The sequence below is a fragment of the Chlamydomonas reinhardtii genome, chromosome 7 (assembly GCF_000002595.2).
Source record: "Chlamydomonas reinhardtii strain CC-503 cw92 mt+ chromosome 7, whole genome shotgun sequence".
Lineage (NCBI taxonomy): Eukaryota > Viridiplantae > Chlorophyta > Chlorophyceae > Chlamydomonadales > Chlamydomonadaceae > Chlamydomonas > Chlamydomonas reinhardtii.
Window position 1 is genome coordinate 530,628 of NC_057010.1, and position 19,736 is coordinate 550,363.

The following is a 19,736-nucleotide window of genomic DNA, read 5'->3' on the forward strand; positions in this document are numbered from 1 at the left end:
CAAAGCCGCACGAAACACAGTAATCAAAATACGCGGCTGATTGGGCACCGCTTTGCACGGCAGCAGACCGCAATACCCGGGCAGTGAGCACCACCCGCACGGGTCACCGCGCAGGCACGCGCGACGGGGCGCAATACATCAACCAAAATAACAGCACACCATCACGGGGACGGCGGCGGAGAACCCGCGTGATAAGGCAGCATAAATAACATACAATCAGGCGCCAGGAACGGATGGCCAGGGGAACCCATTCCCACCCACGCGGGCGCAGGCCCAAGCTAGTCAAGGCCTGCAACCTACTTCAAAGTCAGACACGACCTCAGACCGCCAAATCGCCAACACGCGTGCAGAGGGGACGGCGGTGCCGGCAGGCAGGGCCCGGCCAGCCGTCAGCCCGTCACAACCTGCTGCCGCCCCACGTCCGTGGCGGACAGAGCAGCAAAACACACGACATCCCACTCCTGCCCTGCCGCTGCAAAGTGTTTGCCATCTGCTGGGGTTATGGGCGTCAGCTGCACCCTACGGGACCTCGCCAACCTGCCTATACACTGTCCCATCGCACACCCACCAGGCGGCCGCACCAGCCACCAGTCCGCCCGCGCGAAGGTATCTAAGGAGGCATCAGGCGGCGCCCACATGGCCATGCCCAACGTGTCGTGAAGCGCCCGCGCCACCGCGCAGTCCCAACAGTAGTGGCGCCGATCGCCAGCATGCTCCATCTGCGTACCACACGCGCGACATTGATGCACGACACCGGCGGCACGTTGCTCCACGCGCATGGGGAACGCCCAGCAGGTATTGGCAGCGACATGCCACAAGCCTTCTTTGTGCCGGTTCTCTCACTCTAGGGCCCACAAGCGCGCAAGCGTGGCCGCAAAGGCGCCTTCCGCCAACACACCATCAGACGCAAGGACACCGGGCTCCATAGCGTCATCGACATACGCACGATGCGTAGCACGCACGCAGCTGCGCACGCGGCTGCTCCTGCTACATCAGGGTGCCAGCTTTCACGGAATACTCCAGCAACGGGAGCGGCAGGTCCGACCCCAGCCCCGAGCCACCTCCCGCGTGGCCTGATCTTGCGTCGGAGCAGTGACGCGCCCACTGTGAGGCGCCCGCGCGGCCCGCGCAGCCGCTGCCCAGCCAGGGGGCAGGATGCGATGGCGGCCGCGACGCGCGTCGCGACGGCTTTGGCGGACGGCGGCCCCCGCAGCGGGACAGGGAGACACCTGCGGGGGCCCCATCCCAGCACCTTGCGCAAAACATTTACTAAGTAAAGACGCTCGCACTCCTTGTGTAACGTATGCGGGTGCCGTAGGCGCCATGCTCATACACATCCCGCACCTCCTGTAACGCGTCATCCGCGGCCACCAAATCACCAGCACACCCGCGCTAGGTCAGAGAAACCAACATCAAACACGGTACCCCGCACGCACAGCGCCGGATCACCCCACAGAGGCACATGATACACCCATGGCCCCCATGCCGGCGCGAGACATGCATCAAGTCAGGCAAGGCAGACACCGCTTTGAGCAGGCGCCCAAAAGAACGGTTTGGATGCGGGTGTCACTGCCACACCAAGCAGACGCTTAAGATACACACCACAGAGCACACAAAGCACGGTAGCGGCGGGGTGCAGGCGACGGAGCCAAGCCGCCGCCACAGCAGCCCACGGCGGCACAAATGCCAACAAGCCACACGCACCCAATCAACACACAGATACACACACACACACGCACACGCACACACACACGCACACGCACACACACAAACACACACGGCCAGGCCTGCATGCCGCGCCTTGACATGGGGTTCCAACGGCAATAGCCTCGCACCCCCATACGTAGGCGGCAACTGCATAATGTACAACGACACGCCAGGCAGGTGAGAGGTAGCCCGGGCCGGTCAACCACTGCCGCCACACGCTTTAGTAAGGCATCCACTGAATCCCGCCTGGGCAACCCAGTTAATTTTGAGTGATACAGTACCTTGCTAAGGGCATAGGCGGACGCAGCCGACTCCCTGCCAAACATGGACACGTGCAAACGCGCAACGTGGGCAAGGACGCCAAGCACACCGTAAAAGTAAGCGGCGGCGTGGGCGCATGCCAGTCACCAAAATCAACCCCCGACGATTCCGCAGCACGCACATCCTGCAGCCCCGGCGGCAGCGCTAGCCCAGCCACAGCACCGCCAGCAGGGCCGGGCGAGGCAGTGCGGCACCGGCCACCAGGAGCCCAACTTTGGTCAGTTGTGCAATGCATGTCAGCGGGCTGATCACAGCCCGCTCACATGCAGATTTCTCATCCGTCATCACAGGAACACGGGTGTTGTATGCAAAAGCGTGTACTTGTCCGGCGCTTTTTCCTGCTGCTCTTAGGGCGGTCTGGCATTCCTGGCACAGGCTGTTATGTAGCCGTTCAGGACTCTGGACCCGTCCGCACAGGCCTCTGAAGGGCCGTCTGGAGCTGGTCTGGAGGGTTCTGAACGGGCGTCGTCTATCTGTACGGTTCCCCTGGAGCCTGGAGGGCTCCTAAAGGGCTCTGAAGGGCTCTGAAGAAGGGCCCGCAAGGGCTCTGAAGAGCTCTGGAGGTAACCTGCACGCCGCGCACCATGTCGTGCTGCCCATTCAGTCCGCCGCTGCCAGCAGCCTGCCAGCCGCTGCCTCAGTTCCCCATGTCATGTCGGTACAGTAACTCCGGCGTTCGACCAGCCGCGCACTCTTGCCCCGCCGTTTCAAATTGTTTGCCATCTGCTGGGATTTGGGACTCGGCTGCACCCTACGGGACTTCACCAACCTGCCTTAACACTGACACCCATTTCATGGGGCCGTGTTCTATGCGGGCAATAGTGCCGTCTGTGGGGTGTAATAGCGAGCGGCGAACCGAAAAGAGCAACAAATACTATTAAAGATGTCTACACAATCTTACGCAGCTCATTTCGAAATTCCTGCATGGACCCTGCCCGGCGCTGCTTGAATGCTCATTGCGAGAAATATTATGTACGTAAAAGGGTATTGCCTTTCATCGCTGATGCATTTCCGATAACAATAGTCCCCCTGAGCCAAGCAGGCCTTACAGCCAAGGTGCGACCGGCCCATGGAGGAATGGAGGAACGAGAGAAGCTGGAAAAAGAAATTAGTGACATAGAAGCGCAGATAGTCCGCGTGACGCCCCAAGCAGAGTCGGCCCAAGCAAAGGATGAGGACAAGCGGTACTTCCGGGAGAAGGAGCTCCTGCTACGGAAAGAGAAGCTCCTGCTCCTCGAAAAGCTTGAGAAGCTCGGAGCGCGCGGTATGCGGGGAGCTCTGGGAACTTTGCTGTGTGTTTGGGTGAGGTCGCGCGCCTGAAACGTGCAGCGGCATGCAAACTCCTAATCTTCACGTGTCCCCCCGACCGCTCCCGTGTCGTGCAGCCTCGGCGGCTGGCCTGGGCGTGGGGAGCGCGGCAGGACCCGGTGAGCTTTCGTTGGGATGGCCCAGGGATATGCTCACCGGCTGAGCAAAAACACCAACTTCAGCATTCTGCGGCGTCTTATTAGGGTGAGCATTTCCACGAGGCTTTCGGGTGGGGATCGGCGCCCGGGACCGGCAGCAGGAGTGGGGCCGTCGTGTCCTGGGGGCGGGTGGGTAGTTCGTGGGGGCTGCGGGACGTGGCGTGGCACGCTCGGGGTGTCAGGAGTGTGCCATGCAGTGGAAGGCGGGGCCACGATGATGAATGCTCACAGTTGGGCACACGAGCTCAGGCCTCCCCCAGAGCCAGGGATCAGGGACCTTCCGCCCATTTGTGTCTGGAGGGTGGGAGGGTGGCCCCCACGCCGGCAGCCACGGAGAAGGCGACAGCGTCGTGGTCAGTTTGGGGGCCGTCACGTGCATCGCCGACGTGCATCGTGCCAACTGTTGGCAGGGGTCAGGGGGCGGGAGGGTGGCCCCGGACCCTCGGCGACGACCTGTAGGGCGACGGCGATAATCCCCACTCAATCCTACACGTACTCAGTCAGTAGTCAGTTCTAAGGCTTCTTCTTTATTGCGGGTTCAGTGCTGCGTGAGACCGGCGTAGTATGACATATCACCCAACACGGCGACCGTGCTGACTACGGCACGAATTCGCCAGGCTCGAGCGTCACGTGCCCCTCCTCGGCAAACTCCAGCTCGAATGGCGAGCTGCCTTAGTTATACAGCGCATGCCAGCACCGCGCGTGGCCCTGCGGCGGGATCCGGTTTCCGGTTTCCAACTGTAAGGCTCGGGGTGCGTCCCTAGGTGTCTGGGAGAGCTAATCATGCGCCTAAAACCTGCAGCGGCATGCAGCTCCAAAACTTCACGTATCCTCCGACTGCTCCCATTTTGTGCAGCCTCGGCGGCTGGACTGGGCGTGGAGAGCGCGGCAGGAGCTGGTGAGTTTTCGTTGGGATGGCCCAGCTGCAGGGATCTGCCCACCGGCGACTTAACCTGGACCCCAGGATGCCGTAACGCACGGCCTTGCTGCCTCTTGCGCCTACCGCAGACACGAGCACCACCTTCATCCGGGACGTCCTGTTCGCGGGACCGGCGAATGTCGTGAACCTGTTTAGCGTGCCGCAGGCAGGCCTGGACCAGCCGCTGGGTGCTAAGCTGCCGGTGTCCAGCTGGGCTTTGCAGGCGCTGGGGTCCAGCGATCAGACCGACGACCATGAGCTGAGCAAATATGTGGAGCGACAGCCACAGCTCACAGTTGCCAGAAACGCGCATCGGCTGAGTTTGATCACAACAGCGGCACTCACAGGCTTGTTCGGCCAGCAGGAGGGTTCAGAGATCATGAATACCATTAGAATCGGTGCGCTAGTGGACACGCCGCTCAACTTCGCCGCAAAAAGCCTGGGCCTGCCCTTTCGGTTTGACCGCAACACCGCGGACAAGTCAGGCGCAACAGGTGCGTGGGAGGCTTGCAGAGCAGTGTCACACACTGACTGTACTTCGGTGTCGTCCTCGTGTCGTCCTCACACTGGCGTTCTGCTTGTGCAGCACGGCGGCTTCGCCCGGACTTCCTCTTTTGGATGCGGAACATCCTACTCTTCAAGGGGGTGGAGAAGGCAGCCTCCGACGAGCACGAGGTGTGCATATGCCTCTTTCACCGTCTCTGACTAAGAGTCAGGGTCTCAGCCAAGGGGGCGCCAAGTTCCAACTTTAGCTAGCGCAGTAGAGGATACATAAAAACTCTAGAAAGTGTGGGCCCGCTGGGAAATTGCACCCGAAAGTGCGGAAATCGCTCCGACTTGACGGTGGAACCGAGTTTGCGAGGCGAGCGTTTCTGGAATGCGCTTCCTTTCTAAGGCTATATATGCTACTAAATCGTATTGATTTGGGTGTCATAGGCCAGGCGCAGGGAAACTTCCGCGTCGGCGATGGGGTACTCCGGGAAGGCGTGAGTTTTGGGTACAAACACCGAGCAAATCATAGTTTAACAAGCGCTATCGCTTCTATATATAAAATCACGATTTGTCTCGCCCCACTTTTTACTATCGTGCTTTGTTTGCCCTGGTCCCTTCCACCGTCACCGCGACTGTTCAAAGCTGCGCTACTAGCTTACCCCCGACGCTCTAATACTGTGTAGCAGTCATTTAGTTGTCAATAAGAGCCTCGGTCGAGACAGCGCGCTCATAAAAGCTGTAATCCCAAAGTCAAAATCGTTGTTCTGTCGTTCTGCCGAATCGGCTCAGCGGACTTGGAGATTAGTGGCGCAGTCATGTTCCGGGGCCTTTCTCAGCAAGCTTAGTTCAACCAGCTCGACGACCATTCGCCACACGACAGCATGTCGGGGGCCCCGGTGCACGGCAACAGTAGAGCAAGCAAATGGGGCAAGAGCCTTCGGGCCATTCAGCTTAAAGCGGCAGCAGCGAAGGCCCAGGCGACCTCAGTCCTGGTGAACGCGGCTGCCGGAGCTCCCGCCTCCACCGCCGGCGCTGGATGGGCCTCCAAGCCCTCCCCACTTCGCGCACCTGTAGCCAGTGCCTCGCTCGGCCGCCCCCGCCCGCGTGAAGCAGCCCCAGCGCAAGCAGGCGTGGTATACCAGTCGCCCAACGACACCTTGCGCAAGGCCCAGCGGTTCAGTACAGCCACCTCTGCAGCACGCAGGCCTGTGCCGCAGCCAGACGCCTTCCCGGATCCCGTGTCCCCACCACGTGTGGCTGACGCCGCCTCGGCAGGGCAGGCAAGCCCGACCCATATGCCGGAGGGGGGGGAATCGGAGGGTGCTGCAGGGAAGGGGGGCGCAAGCCCGGAGGATGCTGCGAGGCGATTTGTGGAGAGCCGCCAGAGCGCGCACTTTGACTGCGCTCCGGAGCTCCTAGCTGCCGTGTACGCAACAATTGCGGCGGCCACTGAGGAGCAGCCTGCAGCTGATGGCGCCAGCAGCAGCAGCAGCAAGAGCGAGAAGGAGGAGGCCGTGCGTGCTGTTCTGCTGCAGGACCCCAGCCTGCAGGCGAAGGTGCAGTCTGGCCGCATCACCATCGCCACCATGCGAGAGTGGCTGCAGGCACACAAGCTGCCAAAACTCCCAACCAACTGCCTGTGGGCCAAGGCAGCCGACACAGTACTGACTGCAGCACGGGAGGCACTGGTAGAGGTGGAGGCTACAGCGCAGCGCGAGTTGGAGCAGGGGGCACAGGACTGGGCGGCAGGTGGTGTCTGGAAGCAGGACGGCATGCCCCGACAGTACCTTGCGCAGCTTCTTGCGCAGGACGCCGCAACGGAGATGGAGTAGCTCAGGACGCCAGGGCCGGAGGTTGTGTGCGTGGCTGGGGCTGGGGCTGGACGCCGCGTGCGTGAGTGCATGCATGCGTGCAATGGTGCATGGGAGCGTTGGGTTGGGGCTGGTGAGCTGGGGCTGGGGCTGCGTGCATGTGGTACGTAGAACGCCTAAAATGCATGAGTGCATGAGTGCATGGGAGCGCGGGTTTGGGGCCGGTGAGCTGGGGCTGGGGCTGGAGGCCACGTGCGTGAGTGCATGCGTGCGTGCAATGGTGCATGGGAGCGCGGGTTTGGGGCCGGTGAGCTGGGGCTGGGGCTGCGTGCATGCGATACGTAGAGCGCCTAAAATGCAGGAGTACATGGGAGCGCGGGTTTGGGGCCGGTGAGCTGGGGCTGGGGCTGGAGGCCGCGTGCGTGCGTATGTGCGTAGTGCAATGGTGCATGGGAGCGCGGGTTTGGGGCCGGTGAGCTGGGGCTGGGGCTGGAGGCCGCGTGCGTGCATGCGGTTGTGCATGTGTGAGTGCGTGCAGTGGCGCATCGGAGCGCGGGTTTGGGGATGGTGAGCTGGGGCTGGGGCTGGACGCAGCGTGCGTGCGGGTCTAGTTAGGGCTGGGCCCCGTGGCTGCGCGGTGCGGTCCGTGGGTCACGTTCACGTTCACATATCGTTACACGGCCGGATATCCACTACCCGTCCTTCTTGCCTCCCCCCTTCGTGCTCTTCTTGCTCTCTATGAAACGCTCTGCCTCGGCATCCTTCTCCAGCTTCTGCTTAGCCGCCTCTGCCTCGGCCGCAGCCTGAGCGGAAGGGTCAGCCTGGTACTCCGCGTACTTCACCCGCATGCGCTCCATAAACGTGCCCTGGGCCGTGCCGTTAGCGCTGGCCGCGAGCATCTCGCCCATGCTATCACGATAGAAAATGGCGAGGGCGGAGCTGGCCCGGGATGGCGCGTAGGGCTCGCTTCCGCTGGTGCTGGGGCCGGCTCCGCCGGAGGGATGCAGTACCGCTCGCCCGGCCAAATTCCGGGGATGTCCCCCGGGCACACATCCTGAGCCGCGAGATATTATTACCTGGCCCGGCGACATTTCCCAGCCGGCCCGGCCGCATCCCTACCTGGCCCGGCCAAATCCCGACATGCCCCGGCCGAATCCCCTACCTGGCCCGGCCAAATCCCTACCTCCCCCCGCGAAATCCCCAGCTGCCCCAGCCCAATCCCCCATCTGGCGCAGCCAAATCCGCACCTGCCCGAGCCAGCTGCCCTACTTGGCTGGGCCCTATTGCTTTGCCTGTCCGCGCTGTATGCTCGACCCGGGCCCACGAGCATCTCAGGCGCCGTCACCCGCCCTATCACCCCTTCCCCTAGGCCTACACCCCTAGTCCTACCACCTTCCCCACCTAGAGACTCAAGGCAGTCTCCATCATATCAGGGCAGGTATTACAGAGGGCATGAGCACGCATGGTCCCGATCAGCTAGCGAGCGAATGAAGCAGGGAACTTCGGGCGGGGAACTTGATGTGACAGCTCCCTAAGCTTAGTCGCATTCCCACAGTAAACTTTTGTTATAGCAGCAGGGTCACGCGTGTTTCCGGGCACTGTTCAGGCGCTCAGGAACTGGCTCAGCCCAATATCTCCGTCGCGGTATTTTAGTGTGCCTCGATGCTAAAAGGGGTACAGATGCGGCTTTGTTATCTAAATCTACTTCACGCCAGCGCTTTGGTGCTAGGTGGGGATAAGGAGCCAATGGCTCCTGGCCAGCACCAACAGCGCTGGAGGTAGCTTAGCCAGCGCTTGCGGCCCAGGCAGCAAACCATGTACACTATATGCATGTTCGCGGCTTCTCCTGTGCTAAAGCCCACGCAGAAGAAAGGATTATTTGCAACACTTGGAAGGCCGCCGTAGGAGTGATGGGGATGAACAGATATATCTTTACACGTATAAATGTACTGAAAGCATCAAGAGGCAGTCTATGGGTAACGGGGATGCGTGGGCCGGCATGCCCAAGCTGCCACGCGCACCGCCCTGCGCCCTGCGCGCACAACCCCGCTACCACGCACTTCCTATCCCGCTTCCCCGGGTGCCGACATCTGCAGTATCCCGCTCCCGAGGATGCCCCCAGGCGTCAAATCCCGCTGTGTGGGGTGCCCCCCGGCGCCGAATCCCGCTGCCTGCGGTGCCACCCGGCGCCGAATCCCGCTGTCTGCGGTGCCCCCCGGCGCCGAATCCCGCTTCCGCGGGTGACCCCACCCGAGGTATCCCGCTGTCCCCGCCAGGAATCCCCCTTTGTACTGAAGACAGCGGGATTTTGCCGGGCGAAATCCTGTGCCCGGGGTCGTCGCGAAATCCAGAGCGCCTGCATCCCTCTGGCTCCGCTGCTGCCGCTGGCGCCGGTCCCTTTCTTCTGCATCTTGGGCCCTTTTTCTGGTATTCCGGTCCCGCTGCCTGGCGCGATCGTGTCTACTCAGCACAATACACAACCTAGCGCCGGGGAATTTTCTTTCACGCAGTATCGCGCGAGAACGCAGATGGCATCGACCCCTTGAGCCCAATTCGCGTGACGTCATCAGCTCGAATTGTATCATATGCAATCTATAGGTTCTGATAGTGCAGTTTGGGCTGTCTCCTGGTGGCTGACCGCGACGCCGACCCAGCATGTCGACATTTCCAAGCAGCAAACACGCGCCCTGCTTTTCATGCTTGCCGTCGACCTATCTTGCTATGCACTATTACATTGATGCATCAGGCCCAGCACAACCTGCGTGCTAGGCGCCGAGCTCGGGGCAAGTTCTTCGTGCAGGACCCTTGTGATAATATTATTAGCTAACTAGTCGTTTTATAAGACATGGAAGCTATTGCAATTAGTCCGGTAGAAAACGGTGCGCAGATGAGGTCAGGGAAGCAATTTGGCCCTCCCGCCCCCTTGGCTGAGACCCTGACTAAGAGGCTAGTACATGCTTGCAACTCTTGCTCCTGGTTCTTGTATACTGGGTCTGGCGTGGAAGCGCAACATGCCCTGTCGTCTCCGCAATGGCGGCTGTGATCCCCAATTGCTTTTCAATCGATGGCATGCAGACTGCGGTTGCGGAGTTAAAATCCAAGATGGCGACCTCGTGGTACGTACCAGTCAGCAGTAAGAAGTGCCGGATGTTAAGGTCAAGATAGATCCGTGTGTCATCACGGTTGAACTTGTTCCATTGAGCGAGTCGATAACACTGGCATTCTTTTTGTAGGAACCCCGCCCTGCTGCCGGGCGTCAGCATGCCATGCATGTTCGCCTACGCAGCCGCTGGCAGCCAGGTGCAGTTCTTTGCAGTCACGAGGTGAGTTTGGTAGCTACATCCTTGTCTGCTGTGCACGGCTCAGTTGAGATGTTGGTTGGTGGCCAGCCAGTGAGTGAGGCACGGTGAGCTGCTGCACATGTCCCTGCGGCCTGCATGCAGCCGCGACGGTGCGGTGGAGGCGACTCCCGTCAGCGACTGCCTGCACATCAACACACCGCTCGGCCGCATCAAGGTCGTGCACCACACTCTCAAGGTCCTGCAAGCGGTGGCGGCTTACGCGCCCAGTGCGCCAAACCTCTCCATCGCCCTTGGGCAGGTGTCCAAGGCGTTGACGCTCAACGGCAGCTTCCTGAGCAGTGTGACTGTGTTCCCGGGTGCGTCAGGTTTCCACCATGGAGTGCGGGCCACGGCAGGGACTTGCCCACACAGTGCGAATGATTGGTGGCGGGAAATCTACATTTGAGACAGGCACAGCAAAGTGCATTCCCATCGCGTCTAAGATAGATGGCGCCGGACGCCCTTTATACCTGTTTGTGCATGCAGACTTCATCCGGAAGCGCGTCGACCTTTCACAGATGCAGGGTGGCGTTCTGGATCACAGGGCGCTGGTGGTAGGTTTCGGCGTGAATGTCATTTGATTGTGGGCAGTAGACGGGTTAGACGGGTGTGTGGGTGGGGGAAGTCGCTTGGGTACTCGACATTAGTCGCAACAGCAGGCACCGAAACAGCGGCTTTGGAGATGGCTTGACGTCCAAAGTTAGCCGCCGTACACAAACCGTGACTGTGCCCTTACAGGCCATGTACCGCGCCATTGGTCAGGTGCGCTGCCTCAACCTGGTGCGCCTTCGCGGTGACGGCGGCGTGAGCCTGCAGGACGACGGCACGACGGTGCTGCACCTGGAGCCCCTGGGGCTGCCGCTGGGGCTGACTGGCAGCCAGGCCGTCGAGAGCGAGGGCAGCCTGCGGGATGCGGTCCGAGGCGTGCTGACGGCGTTGGTGGTGCTGCACGACGCAGGTGCGCGGTGTTTAAGGATGTCTCCGGTGCGCAGTGGCGGCATACAAGAATGACAAAGGGGTGCCCTGCACGCCCGGCGCTTTGTTGCACTTCGCCAATGGGACTGCTTCTTTCAAGTGATGCCCTAATACGTGTTCGGCACTGATGCATCATTATGGTTCACAGGCTACGTCCACCGGGATATCCGCTGGCCCAACGTGATTCGGCTGCCAGCGGCGGCGGCGGCGGCCGCGAGCAGCTCGTCGGACGTCTATGTGCTCATTGACCTGGAGCACGCAGGCAAGTTCATTATGGGGGAGTGCGTGTGCGACAATGCTGGCAGTGTTCCGGCTGTTGTGTGCTTAGCAGCGGCCTGCTGCTGATGCTGATGCGCACTATCAGTAGTATATCAACCTTTGTTACTTGGGCAATTGGAATGATCTACGGCCCCCAATCCGCCAGCTACACTTCTCTAAATATCCTTGCAAACCCACCCACCCATGTGTGCGTGTACGTGCCCATAGCGCCCGCGGACTGCCCCCTGGATTGCCGGCAGCCGCCGTACCGGCTGCGCACCTGGCCGGGCTCGCATATCCTGGACCAGGCCACTGGCCGGTTCACGTGCGAATCAGACCTGTGCCTGGTGGCGGAGGCGCTGATGTCGCACCTGCCGTTCGCACTGAGCGACAGCGGGCAGCACCTGCGGGAGCAGCTGGCCACCCGGAAGCTGCCCAACGCTCGGGCCGTGCTGGAGCACGAGTGGCTGCTGGCAGCATCGCCCTAGGGACGACGACGAAGACGACTGACTCATAGCAGCTGCACAGATGGGGTTGTCAGCACAGATGGGGTTGTCAGGATGGCTGGTGCCAGTGGGCGCCGTGCCCCTAGCCTGCTGGCTGCTGGGAGCTGCGCTTTGCACCTGCTGCACGCTCACTGCCATGGCCCGGCTGCAGCAGGGCGCGCAGCCAACGCTGACATGCGCAATGCCTGACGCTGGCAGAGGCTGCTGTGCAAGCCTCCCCTGAGCAAATACGCTCGCGAGCGTGGCGTACTGCAGCATGTGTGCCCGGGGTGTGGGGTCACGAGAGTTTGTGGGCTGTGAGGGTCTGACATGTTGGGTGTGCGTGCTCGGTGAGGCAACGGGATGTGAGTTGTGACGAGGTAGTCAGCTTTGGAGTCTAATAGAGTGCATTGGGCGGATAGTGCGTTGCGCCGTGGACACGCCGTGTGCACTGCTGACGACGGTGTGCAGGATTAGTTACCAGGCATGGTCGCCTACCAACAATATACCGCCTAAATATGTACAATCACAAAATTGCATTTTGGTGGGTGCACATGAAAGCCCAGGCGAGCGCGGCATTTCTCCACAGACCTATCGCATAGGACATACGCCTTCGACCCCCGCTTACAAGCCGTTTGTGCGTCTGCTTGGGGCGTTGTCGGAATTGCCTCCGGTGACGTTGCTGGCGCCCCGGCAGCGGGCGCGTGGGTGTTTAACGTGCCGTTATGGGGCAACCCAGCGCTGCGGGAGGGCGCCCGCACTTTCTTTGACGTGTTTCCTGACTTGCTTGCGCTGCTGGGCCTGCTGTGTGTGGGCGCCTCGGTGGACGTGCATGACGGGCTGCAACCCGTCCGAGATGCGTATGCGTATGCGCTTGGGGTGTCCAACTGTCGAAAGCGAGTGTGAGCGCGTGTATGTCGTGAATGTGTGGCGCAAGGTGTTGCAGACTGGCGGCGGCAGCGGCGGCAGCAGCGGTGGCGGCGGCGGCGGCGGCGGCAGCAGCGGGGGCGCGTGCCCGCATCTTGGTAGCGGAGGGGGTGGGAAAGGCCATGTGGAGGAGGAGAGCGCAGCGCCGCCCAAGAAGCGGCGCAAGCGTGCAGGCTGAGGAGCCGGCGGGTGTCTAGGTAGCGATCCGCGGTGGGGCTGGCAGGGCATGCGTAGCATTCGCATTCACTAGCAAACACTTCGCTATGCGTAGCGGCATGGCAAGCAGTGCGGCTGTTGACAACTGTGCTGTGTCTGGCTGCGGTTGGCTCTGCTGTGGCATCGCGACTGCTAGCTAGGCACCTGGTTTGACTATGTGCCTGTGGAAACCGACCCCGGCTATGTCCGGGCGATGAGGTTGTTCGGCCTCAGACTGTGGAGGCCTGTGGAGGGGCTCAGCCCCTTGTCCCGTGACCGGGGAACACTTGTCACTGCGTGCCCGGCCAAACCGAATGCGCGTCAGCAAAACATCGACACATCCTGCCAGCTACCGTCGGTACAGTAACAGCGCGCGAACGACGCACCAATGCCTTGTCCCTTCTTGCTACGCATTTATGTGGGCACGGGTGGGAACCACACACATCGGGACTACGCTTTCCTGCCCCTTGCCATGTTCCATCACGTGCGTGCCCGGCCAAACCGAATGCAGAGCTGGATACAGACTCCGCCACTTAATTATATGTTACTTGCAAACTATTGGAGCAATAGCGCTTGACGTCAGGCTAAAACGTGCTCGTCGAGGCTCAAGTCGCGAAATTCACCGAAGCCAACATTCAGCATAGGCGCGGTTTTTGGGCGTTATAGATTGCCGTCATCACAAATATATGCATAGGTGTAATCAGGCTACTGTCTGGCCTGATATGGCGTGTCCTGGCGAACGCGACATTAGATGAACGGTTGGCCCCGGCTCGATTCGGTGCCCCGGAGTTACTCTAATGACCTTACATGTGGTATACAATTCTATAGGAATGGTATTGACGGCCGGCCCGTAGGGTAGAGCGCGAGTGGGATGCACTTGGATCCTGGGAAACCCTGGCACTTGCGTAGTCTGTTTACCGTACGCAGACGCCAGAGTTAGTGACATGAATTTGCGACGTGACAACAGGAAATTCATAATGTGCAGCAACAGTTCATACGTGGGCTTCCATAGTTCCATTCCATGCCTGCCCATCAGCTGCACCGTACGGGACAGGTACGGGACCTGGTACGGGACTTGACCAACCTGCCTTAACACTGTCCCATCGCACATCCATGCCTGCCCATGCCTCCCCAGGCTTACTGGTCCACTGGAAGTCTGGATGACTGCTCTCATGCAACCTGCAGCCGCAGCCTACATTACACAGTTTCTCACCGCCGGTCAGCCAACGCCACCTGCAAAACAGGCAACCTGCACCCCGCCCCACCGCCTCAGCTACTTGGACCCGCCGGCCGTGCTGCCCGCCTCCTCCTCCTCCAGCTGCTGCATCACCGCCAGCACCGCCTGCTGGTGCTGTGCGGGGGTCAGGCCGCCCACGGACAGTCGCAGGACGTTGACGTTGGCGCCCTGTTGCAGCGTGTCCTGCTGCCGCACTGCGTCACCGGTCAGCTGCGTGCCTGGGCCCAGACCAAAGCATGCGGCCGTGTGCGGGGAGCGCATGACGAGTCTGAGCTGGCTGCCGATGGCGACGTCGGCCTGGCCCAGCTGGGGGCCCCACAGGCGATCGCTCACAAAGCCCTCCACCAGCAGCTCGTGCGGCATGCACTCCAGCACGCGCCGGCTGAGTACCGCTTTAGTGCTGTCCAGAATCATTGAAGCGTGCCCCGGCAGCAGGTGTGACTGGAAGAAGTCGAACAGGAGCCGCACCAACGCCACCAGCCCGACGCGCCCTGCCAGGTAGAGCCAGCCCTCCAGCGCGGCCGCCACTGCGCCGGAAAGGGCGGCCTTATACGGCTCGAAGGCTGACGCCGCAATTAATGCCTGAAAAGCGCCTGCAAATGGAATTACAGGATCGAGCCTCAAGATTCTGTGCGTGAAGTAGAAGGGCTGAACGCACGTGGACCTGGAGACTGCCAGACAGCTCCTCACTTCTCGTTGCGTTACAGCCTTATTGAGACTCACTAGCGTACGGCACATCGAAAACGCGCATCTCTCCACCCAGCACGTAATAGAGCTTGCCGCGCAGCACCAGCTCCAGCTGCAGAGGAGGAAGCGGAGGCGGAGGCGCGGCGTCCGCCCCGCCTCCGCCAGCGGCCCCGCCAGCGGCAGCCGCATCAGCGGTCCCGCCAGCGCCGCCGTTCACCACCACGGGCAGCGTCAGGCCGGGCTGCGACGTCAGCGCGTCACAGAGTGAACGCAAAACGGCGGTGCTGGTCCCCACGGCGTCCGCGAACAGCAGCAGCGACTGCGCGGCCTCCGACAGGCTGGGGAACAAAGGTGTCTTCTGGGCGATATCTACGCGGGAGTAGAGATGGCTGAGCCACTGCCGCACCACGGCCGAGGACACCGGGCTGCTCTGGCCCTCCAACACCAGCTTGGACAGGTCCCAAATTGTCTTGCCGCTGCTGGCGCGAGGCAAATCGCGGACCAGTTTGCTGCAGGGCAGCAGCACAATGAAGTGCGCTTCAATCGGTCTTTCACTGTCAGAAGTGATGATAAGAAGGTCAGCCGGCACATTTGCCAGCAAGAAGTCTTCGCTTCGTCTCCTCTTCACACGGCTCATAATGTCTGGTAAAATGGCGCGCAAGGGTCAGGAAGGCTGAAGTTGGTATGGTTGGTACAACAGTGCAATACTTTCGTACGTAAGCTATGTACTTGTTACCACGGGCTCGTGATCCCGACGGCGTGTCTGATACCCGGTCACGGAACCGGCGCCTGAAGCTCGGGGCCGACATCCAAGCTTCTACCGCCCTCAAGCTCCTACCGCCGATGCGCATAATTATTATAACAGGCTTTCGTGATCTTGTCTTTATGCGGGTATGGAATCAGGGGTTCACCTGGTTGGGGTGGCGGCAGCGATGACAGCTGGGTTCGAGGCCGTTTGGGGGGAGGATCAGGAGGGGGTAGCAGCTTGGGAGCAGGTTGCACGGAATGCCGAGCTGCGTCGGCTTCAGAGGGAGTCTGCACTAGACTAGTCTGCCCTAACCGGAGTCCTAGTTTCTAGCTGAAAGCCGCCGCGAGCCCGCAAGGCCGGAGTGCTGGACTAAGTGGCCGGAACTCAGGGCACCAGATCCGCGTGCACTTGGATCCTGGGCTCTTGCGTAGCACTATTACGCAGACACCAGAGTTAGTGACATGTACTACATATATTATACCATGTCATTAAGTAATGAAAGTAATGTATCCCGTGGGAGGCGGGCGACTAGTTTTGTTGTGCGTTTTCTTTGCTTCAGGCGTGCCAGCGACGCTTGCTCACTCAGCCGCAAAGTCTTCCAACAGAAAGTATGAATCAGAGCAACTACAGCTGTGCTACAATGCGGTGTATAACACTACGCCGACCACGTTTAGTTCATTCATGGCGAGCAAGCCTGTCAAGTAAGTCGACAGCTGTAGTTTCACAGCTCTACTCATTCACATCAATTTGAGGTTTGCAGCCTAATCATTTCGCGGGTATGGTGGTCGGAGCGCGAGCCGGTGCTACCCCTCACCGTGTTCAGCACGGCGACGCTGGACCGCCTGCATCACCTGGAAGCGCTGGTAGGTGCTGCCGCCTCCAACAACAAGGCCGGCAGGAGAGGGCCTGAGAGGGTCTCCCACTATTTACACATACCCAAGTGCAATGTGGGCTGCGCTGGTACTGCACCTGACGTGACTCCAACAGGGTATGCTCTCACCTCGGCTCTATTCAGACCACACGGCCAACACCCACCCTTCCCCACCCCGCACACAAACACGTGCCTTAGTGCCGTATGCTGCCCGGCGCCGCGGTGTCGGGTGCGGTGTTCCTGCCGCTGGTCCAGCGCAAGGGCGGCGCGCTCGCCGGGGCAAACGCGGATCTGCTCAGGGCCGCACAGAAGCGGCTGCAGGTGGGCGCGGCAGCACCTGATTCTCTGAGCTCGACTAGATTTCGGCCTAAAATCTGCACACGGGGATGTTTGGCTTGAGGTGTCCATGTGGATTAGGCCTTGCTGTTGGATTTCCAGTCTCAACCTACCAGCCTTCCGTGTTCTCCGTGCATCAGTGCGCTAGTCCAAACGTTCCGGCCCGCACCAGGACCTGCACGACCGCCTGGAATGGGGCCGCGACAGCACCGGCAGTAGCACCACCGGCAGTAGCGCCACCCGCACCATCGGCATTGACGGGGCCGGCGCCACAGCCGTCTGCAGCCTGCACCTGGTGCTGCTGACAGAGGTGACGTCGGACCCGGGGCTGGCGGCGCTGGTGCCCATCAACAGCCTGCGCAACGTGGCGCTGCTGGCGGCGCGCACGCCGCTGGTGGCCATGATTGACGTGGACCTGGCGCCCTGCGAGGGGCTGGCGGGGCGGCTGCTGCGGGACGTGAGCAGGTGAGGGGGGAGGGAGAGGGAACATATGGGGGAAGGGAGGAGACGGGGATGTGGAATTGCGATGCGGGCAGGGGAGTGCAGGGGAGGCGGGAGGCCTGAGGGTGCTGCGGGTGGTCAAGCTGAGCGGGAGGGTTGGTTGTGCAGGTGTTCGGTGGCGGGCTGGTGGCGCTTCTTGGTGTTGCTTGTGTGACCCAACGCTTGTGTACGGCTTGCCCGCCGGTCGGCGCTGCGCGCCCGCCATCCTCCTCCTGTGCTGCACGACAGGGTGCAGGGGCTGCAGGCGGAGCGGGACGCCATGTGGGTGCTGCCGGCGTGGGAGTCCAGCCCGCAACTGGCGCAGGCGGAGGCGGAGGCGGTGGTGCAGGCGGCGCGGACGGGTGGGTGCGGGCGTGAGCTGCGGCCCTTCGCCCGACAGCTGCTCGTCGTGGTGGTCTGTCTGCAACATGTGTCTTTCTTTGCCCACGCCCTCCTGGCTCTCGCCATCTCGCCTGACCCTGCTCCTGCCTCACACCGTCTTGCCTGACCCTGCTCCTGCCTCACACGGTCACACCACCGCACTCACCAGCACACGCCGTCCACCCCCATTCCCACAGGCGACAAGCCGCGGCTGGCTGCGCTGTGGTCCAGCCACCGCATCCGCACCTTCTCAGAGGACGTGTACGCGCGCGGCCACAACGCCACCGACTTCAGCAGGTGTGGGGCGGGGGGCTACCGGGCGGATGTGGGCGGATGGCGGGTGGTGTGGCCGCCCTGCGGAGCGATTGCGTGTGAACGGTTCTGAACGTCCGGTATACACGTGCCGCAAACGCCAGTGGCGGACCCCTGCACTGCCTGTAGAAGCCTTCTGGGTCCTGGCTTACCCAGCCCTCGGCCCCTTTGGCCCCCTCCGCACTCGCAGGTGGCTACGCAGCCCCAAGCCGTATGTGGTGCAGTACGAGACCGGGTACGAGCCGTGGGGCATCGTGGCCAGGTGGGTCGGCGCGTGTGCTGCATGCGTGCGTGTTTTGCCCCACGCGTGCCGCACGTGGCTGTGCTCGCCCCAGCCGTTCTTGCGTTTTCCGCATGCGGAGCGTCCATGCTTGGAACCACTCTGCAACCCTATCATGTGGCTGAGATGCCGGCGACCCGCTGCAACCCGGGTCCGCGTGCCTTGCTGCGCCGTACTGCACCCCAGGTCTCTGACGCCGCTTGCATCCCCGCACCTGGACACCTCTGTAACCGCCCTCCCCCCTCCAGGGAGCACTACCTGCAGTGGCCCTTTGATGAGCGCTTCCGCGGCTGCTTCCGGGACAAGGTCACCCAGGTGCGTCCAGTGTAGCTCATGCTGGTGCCCGAGCAAACCAAATGGCGAAGCTGCATGCATGGGTATTCCACCACCCACAGTGCCCCATAGCCAGTACCCGTTTTGCTTGGTCCTGCCGTAATTCACAGTCCTGTCCCTAGCCAAACCCCGCCCGTGCCAGCCCTAATCACTACAAACGCCCCGCACCAACCCAGTCCACACCCGACCCGTCCTGCGCCGCCTCAGGTGGCGTCGCTGGCCCGCAGCGCCCGCCTTCGCTTCACGGTGCTGCCGGACGCCTGGCTCATCCACCAGCCGCACCTGAGCTCGGCAGCGGCGCAAATCGCATTCAACCGCACCAACATCACCGCGGGCGGGGGCGGCGGGCGGGGCGGCGGGGCAGCAGGCACAGGGGCGCTGGAGGCGGCGGCGGCAGCTCGGGCGCCCGCCGACAAGTTGGCGGAGGCCTCGCAGGCGCACGTGCGCGCGCTGCAGAAGGTGCGGCTCCCGCTGTGCATGGGCCACTTTGGACATAAGGTTAGGGGACCACATGCGTGCGTGGTGCAGGTGCGCGCACGGCCAGCGCTGGTCCCCAGTCACCCACCCCGCACATTGGGTCATCGACAAGGGAGTCAGTGCAACGCCGCGCCCTTCCATATCGCCATAAACTTCCATGCCAGGAACGCCGTCCTGTCGCATGTCCCCGCGCCTCGCCTCCCCAGATGGTGCGCTACCGCGGCCTCAACACCACCAAGTTCACGCTGCACAAGGCGCACTCCATGCTGACATCGGACGGCGCCTACGCGGCTATGGCGGCCGGCGCCTACAAGCCAGCCGTGGGCGGGCAGTGGCGCGCCTGCGCGGGCGCCCTGCCGTGGCTGCAGCAGCAGGGGGGCGCGGGTTGGAGCGGCGGCAGTGGTGGTAGAGGTGATGGTGGCGCTGGCAGCGGCGGGTGGCGCGGCGCGCATAGACGGCGAGGGCGATTGAGAGGATGAGCGGTTCGGCTGCCGCGTGTATGCGCTGGGCTGGTGTGCTGTGGCACGGCACCAGTACGTACATGACCCATGACTGGCTGTGTGTGATATGTGGTGGCCTGGTGGGGGCTGCGCTCGCTGTTGTGCTGCTGTGCTGCCGTCCTGTCCCTCCCAAGCTTCGGTACAGCTGTGATATCATGCGGCAACCTGTGTAAAAAGGACGCAGCTGGCGTGATGCA

The 19,736-nt window shown here is 61.9% G+C and overlaps 3 protein-coding genes across 3 annotated transcripts; 2 read left to right on the forward strand and 1 right to left on the reverse strand.

Moving 5' to 3' along the window:
* The first annotated feature begins 3,003 nt into the window (after positions 1–3,003).
* On the forward strand, positions 3,004–13,241 carry CHLRE_07g316200v5 (uncharacterized protein). Its single transcript, XM_001700753.2, has 12 exons — positions 3,004–3,292; positions 3,414–3,455; positions 4,351–4,392; positions 4,503–4,907; positions 5,000–5,088; positions 9,792–9,832; positions 9,950–10,039; positions 10,160–10,374; positions 10,544–10,611; positions 10,796–11,015; positions 11,181–11,294; positions 11,519–13,241. Exons 1-12 carry the CDS (start codon positions 3,106–3,108, stop codon positions 11,776–11,778), a joined length of 1,773 nt encoding a protein of 590 aa, XP_001700805.1. The 5' UTR covers positions 3,004–3,105; the 3' UTR covers positions 11,779–13,241.
* A 447-nt stretch (positions 13,242–13,688) lies between these two features.
* On the reverse strand, positions 13,689–15,693 carry CHLRE_07g316350v5 (uncharacterized protein). Its single transcript, XM_001700937.2, has 2 exons — positions 14,858–15,693; positions 13,689–14,727 (listed from the first exon to the last, which is right to left on the reverse strand). The coding sequence occupies exons 1-2, from the start codon at positions 15,456–15,458 to the stop codon at positions 14,171–14,173; spliced, it is 1,158 nt and encodes a 385-aa protein (XP_001700989.1). The 5' UTR covers positions 15,459–15,693; the 3' UTR covers positions 13,689–14,170.
* A 360-nt stretch (positions 15,694–16,053) lies between these two features.
* CHLRE_07g316400v5 (uncharacterized protein) lies at positions 16,054–19,732 on the forward strand. The gene is made up of 10 exons (XM_043063882.1): positions 16,054–16,270; positions 16,330–16,432; positions 16,639–16,761; positions 16,949–17,241; positions 17,506–17,618; positions 17,835–17,934; positions 18,140–18,211; positions 18,478–18,544; positions 18,770–19,021; positions 19,246–19,732. The coding sequence occupies exons 1-10, from the start codon at positions 16,251–16,253 to the stop codon at positions 19,516–19,518; spliced, it is 1,416 nt and encodes a 471-aa protein (XP_042922450.1). The 5' UTR covers positions 16,054–16,250; the 3' UTR covers positions 19,519–19,732.
* The last annotated feature ends 4 nt before the right edge of the window (positions 19,733–19,736 follow it).